The sequence below is a fragment of the Phascolarctos cinereus genome, unplaced genomic scaffold (assembly GCF_003287225.1).
Source record: "Phascolarctos cinereus isolate Bilbo 61053 unplaced genomic scaffold, phaCin_HiC Scaffold_4;HRSCAF=312, whole genome shotgun sequence".
Classification (NCBI taxonomy): domain Eukaryota; kingdom Metazoa; phylum Chordata; class Mammalia; order Diprotodontia; family Phascolarctidae; genus Phascolarctos; species Phascolarctos cinereus.
Window position 1 is genome coordinate 102,403,691 of NW_027555847.1, and position 13,132 is coordinate 102,416,822.

At 40.4% G+C, this 13,132-nt stretch overlaps 1 protein-coding gene across 2 annotated transcripts in view; it reads right to left on the reverse strand.

The window, feature by feature from the left end:
* The window catches only part of RAD23B (RAD23 nucleotide excision repair protein B), a 98,521-nt gene extending 86,000 nt beyond the window's left edge, over positions 1-12,521 (reverse strand). Inside the window, exon 1 of one of the 2 annotated variants that reach the window (XM_021002220.2) lies at positions 12,104-12,521. In XM_021002220.2, coding sequence (XP_020857879.1) covers positions 12,104-12,196 — 93 coding nt within the window. In that variant the 5' untranslated portion in view covers positions 12,197-12,521. The remainder of the gene's footprint in view (positions 1-12,103) is intronic. The other variant, XM_021002221.2, reaches the window with a different exon arrangement.
* Positions 12,522-13,132: the final 611 nt, after the last annotated feature.

Here is a 13,132-nt window from a genome sequence, read left to right on the forward strand (position 1 = left end):
CAGATCAAAGCATACTATTTGCTCTTTTTTTTTGCTTCTGTTTTGTTTTGTTTCTTCTTTCTTGTGGTTCCTACTATTGGTTCTCAGTTTTCTTTACAACATGACTAATATGAAAATATGTTATTAATAGGAATTATATATAGAGCCTATATCAGATTGCACGCCATCTTGGGGAGAAAATTTAAAACTCAAAAACTTATGGCCTAGAGTCAGGAGGACCTGAGTTCAAATCCAGCCTCAGACACTTCACCCTTACTAGCTGTGTGACCCTGGGCAAGTCACTTAATCCCACTGCCTAACCCCCCCCCAATAAAAAAAAGCTTATGGAAGTGATTGTTGAAAACTAAGAATTAATTTTTTTTGAAAAAGAAAAGCATGGAGATAATAAGGAAGTGACACAGTGGTTTTCAGACTGGACAAGACAAGGTAAATAGTCTAATCAGAAATCATGGCAGCATGGGTGCAGTAGGGAGATGGAGTCTGAACAGCAGGCAGCATGGAATGGAAATGAACTCAATATTCTAAAGGAGAATAAGTTGATGGTAACACTATAATATTTAGCTAAATTATAAAGCAAGACATGAGATGTGCTATTAGGTAGTCACTTTGAAATATAAGATTATACTGAATGAATATCCTTAGATGTTTTGGTCCAGATATGCAGAATCTAGTTCTGCCAAGAGAATAATTTAACTACAACAAAATGGCAAGGTCTTTACAGTGCAGTCTCTGACTGGTCTTGTTGGAAAGATTCCCTTCGATTTCCCCAACTCCATCCATCTCTCTAGCTCTACAGAAAATTAATCTACTTTTCAAGATTCACCTACCTCCATATGAAAAGTTTCCCTTGTCTAATCCCATTCTCATACCATACCTTGTGGGGATCACTCATTCCATGAAATGCCCCAGGGCTGACTTAACCCAGTGCTTTGTATGTAGTAAGCACTTAATAAATATTTTCTTCTATTTATTATTATTACAGTCATTTCAGGTACCATTCCAATTAAACTCTTAAGGTACACAAGGGCAAGAACTGTAGCTATATTCCTACAGTAACACATATATATGTGTGTGCGCATAAACACAGTACTTAAAGTTTTGTTGAACTGAATCAAATCTTTAAGCGCTTATAAAATAATTGGGTCTATTTTCAAAAATATATCAAATCAAGAAATAAACCAACATACCAAAGGGTAGAAGCCTGCCTTAATGTAGGCAAACATTTAGTTATCAGATGTCAGTGAAAATTGATGACAATAAAGTAGAATCTGTCATTACTGATAGAGTAAAAGATTAGAAGAAAAATTCAAGATAGCAAAAGTTGAATGTACCTATGGTTTTCACTACAGCTTCTCTTTTTTAAAATGAGTGTTTCTATATTTTGCCAGCTCACAGGAGGATAGACTTGAAATAGGGAAAACCTTGTGCCAAGAAGACCAGCCAGAAGGCTATTGTAATAGCCTTAAAGTACCATGTTAAATTATATATTTAAAAAGACATAAGCTATGTGTAATTGTTTTGTAGTTTCATATACAATCCTCATGCTTTTCAAAAAATCATGTTTGTTGATTAATGTCAAGTTCTTAAAAAATTTAAACTACACTAAAATTATGTCAGGAATTAAGGATTAAATGTTATAATCTACAGATTGTACTCTTACCATACTTTTTTGGGAAAACAATTAAATTGAGACATGTTTTTTCCTAGTCCTGCAGTATGCCTCTTTCATGATCTTTTAAAGATCAATAGTATCTCAGCAATCACATCTATAAGTCTTTTTAAGTACCCTAGGATGCATGCTTCCTGCTGTCTTAAACAAAAGTGGTCCATTTCCAAATTTCATGAACTTTGAAATTTCTTTATTTGATCTTTTAGAAGTCTCGATTTCCTTTTGCTGGATAGCTCCTAACCCTGATCTTCATTCTAATTGTGACTTGCAATCCCTCCACCCTTTAGTCCTTTTTTTCCCAGGCCATCGCCCTTGACTGGCTACATACACTCTCTCCCTTTCCTATCTCAACTCCTTGGTGAATCGGTTCAATTTTATTTATATATATATATATATATATATATATATATATATATATATATAAAAAATCATCCTCTATACCTGAGTCCCTTACCCATTTTCCCATCACTAATATGGTTTGCCAAGTCTGAGCCTTGGATTATCCTTGCCATATACTGTCTTTGCTCCTAAATCACATGATATCGAATAATATGGAGAAAAATCACAAAACCATGCTAACTGGGTCCAACACAAATCTATCTGAAATGGGTCCTCCATACAGCAAGGCATTATTTTATGCCTCCCTAATCTATGCACTATCCCACTCATCACAATGGCTATTTCCAATTTTTTTATCCTTCCTCAAATCTTCTCAGGTAAGAACCCTGCCTCATATTTCACAAAAAAAGTTAAGGACATGTGCTGAGCTCTCTTTACCCCAAATCACTTAAATATTTTTCCATACTATCTCTGCCTTCAACTCTTCACAAGAAGAAGTTGCCTCTCTAAATCTTTATTGAATAGAGAAATGCAAATCAAAACAACTCTGAGGTACCACATCTCACCTATCAGATTGGCCAACATGACAAAATAGGAAAATGATATATGTTGGAGAAGATGTGGGAAAATTGGAACACTAATACATTGTTGGTGCAGTTGTGAAATGATCCAACCATTTTGGAGAACAATTTGGGAACTATGCCCAAAGGGCTACAAAAATGTGCATACCCTTTGATCCAGCAATAGCACTTCTAGGGCTATATCCCAAAGAGATCAAACAAATGGGAAAAGGACCCACATGTACAAAAATATACATAGCAGCTCTTTTTGTGGTGGCAAAGAATTGGAAATTGAGAGGATGCCCATCAATTGGGGAATGGCTAAGCAAGTTGTGGTATATGAATGTAATGGAATACTATTGTGCTATAAGAAATGATGAACAGGCTGACTTCAGAAAAACCTGGAAAGACTTATATGGTCTGATGCTGAGTGAAGTGAGCAGAACTAAGAGGACTCTGTACACAATAACAGCCACATTACGCAATGACCAATATTGTTAAACTGAACCCTTCTCAGCATTACAAGGATCTAAGACATCTCCAGAGGCCTCGGGATGGAAAATGCTGTCCACATCCAAAGAAAGAACTATGGAAGTTGTATCGCTATCACTTATTTTTACCTTCTGTTGAGTTTTGTTTCATCTTTCTGATGGTTCCTCCTACTGGTATTAATTTTTACTTACAACTTCACTAATGTGAAAATATGTTTCATGGGTATGTAAATGTAAAGCCTATATTAGATTGTGAGCCATCTTGGGGAGGGTGGGGGGGGAAGAAGGGAGAGAAAAATTTTCAACTCAAAAGCATATGGAAGTGGTTGTTGATAAATCAAAATAAATTAATAAAATTAAAAGAGAAAAAAAGAGAAGTTGCCAAGGCAAACCACTCTATATTAATCTTTGATCCTATACCATCCTGTCTTCTCCAGCAGATTGCTTTATTATCCCCATTTTCTTACTCATCTTCAGTTTTTCCCTGTCCGCTGGCTGTTTTCCTGCTGCCTACAATCGTGGTCGTATCTCCTCCATTCTCCACCCCACCACAACCCCCCAAAAAAGTAACAGCAAAAAAATCTCAATTGACTTTACCACTCTCAATAACTATTATCTCTCCTTTTTGTAGCTAAATTACTAGAGAAATTCACTTTAAAATCGAGGCCATTACCTCTTATTTTCTTCCAAACCCTCTGAAAAGTTTGACTTCCAAAGGTACCAATGATCTCTTAATTGCCAAATTTATGAGGGGGTCTGTGGACCCCAGGTTAAGAAACCCTGTAACAGAACATTTTCTCACTTTTCTGAAAGTCTGTTCTCATCCTTGATAACTTCTACTTAATCATATATCTAGCACCAGGGTAAGGAAAGCTGATTTTGAAATTCCCTTTATAACCACTTATATTTATATTATTTTTAAATGTTTATAAAATTAATTTTTTCCTTAAAACATCTTTGTAAGGTAGGCAGTACAATTACCCTACACATTTTAAAGATTAGGAAACTTGAAATACAGAGCCTGAATCCAAATCTTTTACCCCCTTCTACTAGACTAATCAAGCAACACAATCATCTGTCCTACATGAATCTGATCTTCATCATCAATCTCAATCCTTGGACTTTTCCCCATTTCCCCACCCCTGCCCTAGTACATCATCTGATTTCCAGTTTTACTTTAAGCAATCAACAAATATTGTCCAATCCCCTCATTTATATTATAGAGTAAGAAACTGGGACCCAGAAAGGTTAAGTGACTTGCTCAAGGCCACATAGATGCCCTCAAGGAAGCCTATATTCTATTGGCAGGGACGGGTCACAGAGTGAGAGATAAATGACATTACATCAAGCTAACATTTATTAAATGCTTACATGTACTATGCTAAGTGCAGAGAATACAAATACAAGCAAAAACAAAAAGTTCCTGCAGTCAAGGTTCTTCTAAATGGAAGAAGACAACACATAAAAGGAAGCAGAAGGAGGCAGAGACGGAAAAGGGACCTGTGGGTATATAGATACAAATATACATATAAAACAAATACAATGTAACTTGGAGGGGTAGTGGTAAGGAGAGACACTAGCACCTGGGTTAATCACAAAAGGCCTGGAAAGAAATGAAAGAAATCACAGAGAATAGGGTAGCAAGGCAAACACATGAGAAATGTTACATTGTGGCAAGGCCAGTTTGGCTGGTATGAAAAATGTGTAGAAAAGTAATGTGTAATAAGCCCAAAAGGGAGGATATGAGAGTTTTAGATGAAAGGCAGAGGAATTTGTATTGGATTCTAGAGGTAGTGCTACTAGAGTTTACTAAACAGGGGAGTGATACACTGACCAGGACAATTATTTTGGCAGCCTTGTGGAGGGTTCTTTGGAGAGTTGAGAATTGAGGAACACAAGACAATTAGGAAGGCAACTAAGTAGTAAAGTGGATAGACCACTGGGCCTGGAGTCATGAGGACCTGAGTTCAAATGCTTACTTAGCTTAGCTTACCTTACACTTATTAAGCTGTGTGACCCTGGCCAAGTAATTTAACCCTATTTACCTCAGTTCTCATCTGAAAAATAAGCTGGAGAAGAAAATGGCAAACCACTCCAGTATCTTTGCCAAGAAATCCCAAATGGAGTCATAAAGAATTGAAAAGACTGAAACAAAGACAATTAGGAAGTTATTAAAATAGATGAGGCAAACAATGACGAGGACGTGAATTAGAACTATGTTGATATAAGTGGAGAAAGGGGGATAGATATAAGAGATATGGAGACAGAATCAAAAAACTTGGCAACTGATGGTTTATGTGAGGACAAAAGAGAATGAGTATGCCTGAAGTTGAAGACCTGGAGGACTGGAAGGATGGTGATACTCTTGACAGAAAATTCTGGAATTGGGGTGGGTTTAGGGAAAAAGTTGAGATGCCTATGGGACATTCTGTCTGCTAGACATTTATGTAATGAGACTGGAATTCAGCAGAAAAATAAGCTTAATATATAAATCGGTTAATAAACTTCATAGATGACAATTTTATCCATGGAAGTGATGAGATCGCCAAAAGAGACTATAGAGAGATAAAGAGACAGCCTAGGACAGTGTCTGGGAGGAACTCCCAGAGTTAGAGGGAAGGACTCAGATACAGACCAGCAAAGAAGGCTGAAAGATCAGACAGGTAGGAGGAAAACCAAGTTAAAATAATGTCACAAAATCGGCAAGAGGACAAAGTATACATAAGGAAAGGGTGGTCAAGTGTTAAATGCTGAAGAGAAATAAAGAATGATAAGGGCTAAGACCACTAGATTCAGGGAAAATGAGATCTCAGGTAAACTTGAAGAGATTTCAGTTGAGTGATCTGATCAGAAGCTACATCAGGAAGTGGAACTAGTGTAGAAAACTATTTCCAGGAGCAGCTAGAAGGTGCAGTGGATAGAGTAACTGCCCTGGAGTCCTGAGGACCTGAGTTCAAATTTGACCCCAGACACTTGACGCTTACCAGCTGTGTGACCCTGTGCAAGTTACTTAACCCCAATTGCCTCACCAAAAAAAGCAAAAACAAAGAAAAGAAAACTTTCCAGGAGGCAGGATATGCAATTAAGGAAAGATACACCAGGATAGCTTAAGGGAATGGTACAAAGTATAAGTGAATGCACTTGCTTCCTATTCAGCCTATTCTCAAATTAGATTAAAAGTCAGGCATTTGAGCAAAGCAATTACCACTTTTCACCCTCAATTACTACTGTCTTGACTCTCCAGGGGTTGCTAATTCTCAAGTTTAAGTAATTGCTACTACATGCTTTTCTTGGTCTGGTTACTTCAACTGATGATTTTATGACACCTCAGAACAGTTCTTGCCTTTTTTATGTTTATGTGTATATTTTTAAAATTATGTGCAACTTATTTCCTCTATTAAACTGTAAAACTCAGGACTGAGACTTTTGTATCTCCCTTAGCACCTAGCTGAGTTCTTCATTCACATAGGACAATGAGTAAAAGAAAGAAAAAGCATTTATCAAGCAATTACCATTTATATAACAGATTCTGGGTACTGGGAATATAAAGTCAGTCATCGGCCTCAAGAAGCTTATATTCTAACATGGGAAAACAATAAGTATGTCATAGAGGAATAGTGGCCAGGTTAGAAAGTTTTGATTTGAGAAATCAAAAAAATAGTTGTTCCTCCACAAAGGCCTGCCAATTGACCTGCTCTTTCTAGAAGTAAAAACAGTTAAGTTGTTGGTTTTGCTATCCTTTACTTCTTCGTTTGTTTTAAGTTGTTTTTATTTATTCTTTCATTTTGATAATTCAGTTTTCCACTTTCTTTTTAATCCAAACTTAGCTAATGGTTTCTCTTTTTAACCGGATTGTTTAAAAAAAAAAAGGAGCTATTAATTTTTTTTTGGTTTGCAATTTTGTTAATTTCTTCTTGAATTTTCAGGATTTCTATTTTGGTATTTAATTTGAGGTCCTGTCCATCTGTCCCTCCATCCTTTCTTCCTTCCTTCCTCCCCACCCCCCCTCCCAGGGCAGACAGAAGGTGCCATACACAGAATGACACGCCTGGAGTCATGAAGACTATCTTCTTGAGTTCAAATGTGACCTCAGACATGTACTAGCTGTGTGACCCTGGGCAAATCATTTCACCCTGTTTGCCTCAGTTTCCTCATCTGTTAAATGAGCTGGAGAAGGAAATGGGAAACCAGTCCAGTATCTCTGCCAAGAAAATCCCAAATGGGGTCACAAAGAGTCAGACACGACTGAAATGACTGAACAACCAAAAAAAATTTTTTAAGTATTTTTAGTGGCATTCTCAACTCATTAACCTGTTACTTGTCTTTTTTGTAAATAAAAGTAGGTAGAGATATACATTTTTTTCATAAGGACTCAACGTAATATAAATACAAAATGAATCAATAAACTTTTTTTTTAAACTAAGCAATGGCAGTATGTTGATTACTGTGCCTAGAGCAGGAAGTAACACTTCTTGTGGTAAGAAGGTTAATTCTATTACCTTACAACTTCAACTCAAAATTTCTGGAAAATGCAACACATGCACAAACTATACAACCATCACTTTTGTTCAAAAAGCTAATTTATCACTGTCGTGTACCAAAAACCTTTGTATAATTCAGAATACACATTATTAACATAGTGAAAAACACTAGTAACAAGTAAAATCATCTAAATCACGATCACAGATTTAGAGCCCTTAAGGAACTAGCGCAACAGCCTCATTTTAAAGATGAGATTAGGCCTAAAATAGCTAAGTGACTTGCTCAAGATCACACTGGAAGTAAGTGGTGGATCCACAGTTACAAGTTACATTTCTAAAATGCTAGGTTTAATAGAGGTGAGTAACCTTCATTTCTCATCCTGGATTAACAAGTTAAATGTTTCTTATCAAAAGGGCTACAGATAACCCTTTGCAATATTTAGATAAACTAGCTAAAAGAAAAATTTCACTTATTCTATTTTTGTTTTTTTGGAAATGAACTAAATTACTTTTATAATAACTTTTGTGTAACACAACTCTCAAAGCACTTTCCTCACAAAAACAGAGTCACTGAAAGTATCTCCTCCCATTTACAGATGAAGAAACTGAGGTTCAGAATGGTGAAGTGATTTTTCCCCAGGTCATACAACTAGTAAACACCTAAACCAAAATTTAAAAATTCGTCTCTCCTTAACTCCAAACTGAGTGCTCTTTCCTGCAAGCTAGGTGTGCTAAGAAAGGCTTTAAATAATATGTAGGTTTTGAACAATCAATCAGAGGATGCAGGGTGAGAGGACACTATATGGCACATTTTGAACAAAAGTGAAGCTCTCAGGATACAGGTAAGGGATACAGAAAAGGTATACTATTTCCCTTTGTAATATAAAGGCTAGAGCTAAAGTGGTTTAAGAAATACGAACCCTAAACCCCAAATTTTTATAATATTTAATGCCAAAAACTAGAGACAACATATTTAACTGGCTAAAGTCAACATTAAATATCTGGATCTACTAACACACTAAGTCATCACCAGGCAACCTGCAGCCATTTAGGTCCTTAGGTGCAGCCTCCTGAGTCCAAGTTTTACAGAAAAAATCCTTTTATTATGGGGATTTGTTCTGTGAAGTTTGGATTCAAAGGTCTGCACTTGAGGACTTAGAGGACCACAGGTTCCTCACCCCTGACTTAGCCTGTGTGAAATAATGTACATGAAAACATTTAAAGTTGACACAGATAAGGCAGGAAGAATTAGAGACATAAGCACGTGATACCAGCTGCATGGTATTAAGGGAAATAGTGTAACATGTCAAGATATTTCCAATCTTGGAATGTTCTCCTCCCTCCAACCACCCTCAACATACTGAATGACTATATATCCTTTACAGTAGTGTCAAACTCAAACAGAAACTGGCCATTGGGGCAGCGAGGTGGCACAGTGGATAGAGTGCTGGCCCTGGATTCAGGAGGACCTGAGTTCAAATTCGACCTCAGATACATAACACTAGCTGTGTGGCCCTGGGCAAGTCACTTAACCCCATGCCTAGCCCCACCCCCAAAAAAGAAACTGGCCATTACAAGATCTGCATCCCTAACTGGCTGTATACTGACTTTAAGAACTATATATTAACACTATCTATGTTCTATTGTACTTTTATTTATTTTATTAAGTATTTCCCAATACATTTTAATATGGTCCAGGTCCACTCCAAGTGCTGAAGGTCTGAGGCTTACATACTGCATTGGGAATTTGGGGTTAAATAAGTATATTGTACTATTAAAATTAACCAATCTGTTTGTTAAACAGATATGCATGGTAAACTCTAGAACTGATTTCCTTTCACAAAGAACAGAAACTCAAAAACACAATAAAATGTAGATAATGTTCATTTGTGGTTTTCTAAATCAACATACAGTTGCAGGAATGCCTTTCTATTTGAGTTTGACAGCACTGCTTTAAAGCATCTATCAGATACTGCATTCTCCATAAAATGTTACCAGCCTCCCATATTTCAAAAACAACTTTGCACCTCTTCACTTATATTACGAAGTTATTTTAACTTTTATCAAATCCCCTCTACTAAACTAGAACCTCTATGAGTACAGAGATCACATCTAAATTTTCTCACTGCAAGCTCCTAACCTAGTACTCTACATTCAAAACAGACTTAATAAAATATTTGAATTGGTTTTGTTCATATCAACACATAAAAAAAATAGTTTTTCTAACTGTTAGTAAGTAAAGAAACAATCCAAGGAGATTTTCTCAAGTGATTCTCAACTTTATAACACGGAGTCAGTGATTATTCCAATAGGGAACCAGGGAAAGGAACAAGCATTTATTAAGCACCTAGCACTATAGTAAGCACTTTACAAATACAGCCTCATTTACCCTCACAACCACCCTGAGAGCTGGGTGCTCCCATACCTCCCCATTTTTCAGCTGAGGAAACTGAAGCAGACTGAGGTTAAATGACTTGCCTAGGCTCACACAACCAGTAAGTGTCTGGGGTCTGATTTAAACTCAGCACTAAGCAAAGTGCTCTATCCATTGTATCCTAGCTACTAGAAAACACAAAATTTTTTACACAAAAATATTAATTTTTTAAACATAAAATTGCTATTCAACACTCATATTACATGTTGTCAAAATTCCAAGTTAGAAATTCCTAAACCAGACACTTTTATATGGGGTAGCTAGTGGAGCAATGGATAAAGTGCCAGGCCAGCAGTTTGGAAGACAAGTCTTCCTGAGTTCAATTCTGGCCTCAGATGCTTACTATTTGGGTGACCCTGGGCAAATCACTTAACCCTATTTGCCTCAGTTTCCTCATCTGAAAAATGAGCCAAGAAAATCCCAAACAGGATCACAGAAGAGTCAGACACAACTGAACATGGCTTTTATACACTTATTTAAGGGCTTAGATAGGATTTTAAAAATATGTAAAGCATGACTAAATGTCTTTACTTATGGATCAAGAAGGGTGGCTAATAAAAAGTACATATTACCAACTTTCTTCATTGGGGAAAAAATTACTTTTGTCATTAACATTAGGACTACCACAATTCATTGAGTCATTTATTAAGTTTATGTCAGATGTTAAGGGAGATTCAAAGATATAAAGATAAATAAGAGGCAATCTAAAAGATTAAGGAACTTACAATCAAGACGAGCAGAGATACGCATAAATACAAATTAGAATGTTAAGTACAAAAGTAAAAATTGCCATGCGATCAAATAGGAAGAAATCACTTCCATCTGGATGAATCAAGGGAGGCTTCACATTTGGCATAGACAATTCCAAAGCATGATTGGTAAATCTAGGTTCTTAGGACTTCCAGACACTTTGAATAAATTTGTGGTGACCTCAGCTTAGTGGATGCACCTTAACTGTCTTACCTGTCACAAGTACTGAAACTGAAATAAAAACTTATTGCAGTGAGTTTTGATAGTACTAAAGTGTGCAAATGCTAGACAGATTAGTTTGTATCTGGTTCAGAAAGGATACAGATTCACAAAGAGTCACATATTATACAAGGAACTGGACTAAGGTTCTCATCCCTCGGGTTTGTGGGTCCCAAGGAGTGTATTATTTGTCTACGGAACCTGGAGGGAGGTGGCAAAAACAGCAGCTGCATGGCCTAGGGCCTGGAAAGCTACCTTCATCACTTCTCTCCCAACTTCTGATTACCACCGCAACTCGATCCCAGTAAAACAGGTTCCTAAGTCTCCATTACCACTCTCCAATATCCCAGCTCCCAAACAGGTCCTCCCGCAGCAGCAGCAGTAACAGCTTTCTTCCCAATCCCACCCAGAGGACTCCCACAGCCTCCGGGCTCCACCCCCAAGCACTCGACTTCCCTAGGCTCCCCTCCCCCCAGAGCAGACCAAGGGCTCAGCCGACTCTCCACGCCCTCCCCCCCAGTCGCGGATTCCGCACTGCCATCTGCCCCCAGGTTCCATCCCGCGGTTGGTCAGCTCCTCCATCCCCACCCCCGACGCTCCTCTAGTCCTAAACCTGAGTCATTGGAGTCACTCTGGCACGGACTCCTGCCCCCCCGCAACCGCCCGCCCCCCCACGCAATGGCAATTCTGAGTCTTCTGCTCCTCCCCCCCCCAAGGCTCGGGCCGCATTGCCCACCGCCTGCTGCTCCCTCGGAGTCTCCATTTCCGCGCAGCCGCGGTTTTTTCTCCCGTCCGCCCCTCCTAAATCTCTCGTGGTGCTCTCCCCGCGCGTCTAACACCTCCCCGGGGGCTAAGACAAAGTTAGGGAAGCCCAACTTCCCCTCCCTCAAGTCCTTCCCGTCCCTCTAGGGACGACCACCCAGCTTCCAGCGGATCGAGCAGCTGGGGCCCCCTCCCATCCCCAGGGATATGGGTTGGGGGAGGAGGCAGATGGCCCAGGGTCTGCGCCCGCCAGCCCAGTCTCTACCGCCTCACAACTCTCGCTTCCCCCAGCGGGAGGTGGCGCGCACCCCTCTCCCCCCCCGCGCCCCAGCCCCCGCCCGAGCCCGCGCGCGCCCTGCCCCTCCCCCCGCTCGCGCGGGCGGCCCTCCCCTCCGTACCGTCGCCTCAGGGCTGATGTCGATCTTGAAGGTCTGTTGCTGGAGGGTCTTCAGAGTGATCTGCATGGTGTCGCCGCCGCCCCCGGACGCCATGGTTGCTGTGGGCTCGGTCGGCCTCTCGGGCCCGCTGGGAGGGAGGTCGAGGTGGCTGGTGGGGTTGGTCACATTCACCCTGCGGGGCGGCCTCTCCCCCGGGCCTGGGCCGCCGCCGCTCCCGCTGTCGCTTTCCGGCGTGATCGGCTGCGATCGCCTTCTCCCCAAGGCACGGGGCCAGCGGGGAGTCCGTCCTCAGAAGCTGTGGGCAGTTCTGGGAGGCAGGGAGTGAATCCGCTAGTTCATCAGGGCCTGGTCGCCACCATCATGACTCGCTTCGACATCCCCCCTCCCCCTCCCGTAGAAGTTGGGGGAGGGGTCAAGAGGGGGTGTCGGGAAGCGCGCAGGCGCAGGGGAGGCAGGCGGATTATGCGCACGCGCAGCACGTAGTCCCCGTTCACGCAGGTTCCGAGACTGGGGGTGGGGGCGGGAGGGAGTAGTGGCTCCTGGAATTCCGGCTGCCGGGCTGGCACCTCGTGCTTTGGATTCCCCGCGTCCGTAGTGGCTTGTGCTTTTAGCTGTTCCGCCGTCTTTTTCTACGAAATGGTGGAGTCGGGTGGGAGGGCGATCCTGGAGCAAGCGTGGTGCCTGAAGTCAGGATATTAAAGGAGTTTCAGATTCTTCCTTGTCACTTGCATTGCCTGTTTCGCCTCCTCCCCCCCCCCGTCTGGATTGCACAATTTACCTCCCCAGTGTGAGTGGTAGACGTGTTTGGAGCTAAAATTAATGTTGGTCTGGGCTAGCCTCGGTTCTTTACGCACTCCTCCATTTTACTGAAACTCACACAAGCCTTTCGAAATTAATCAACTAGCATTAATTAAGCTCCTGCTACATGCCAGATACTGGTTAATCGCTGGATATACAAAGAAAAGCTCACGGTCTCTCGGGGGAGAGAACTTGCAAACAAATATTTACAAAAACGGGAAACAACTATGT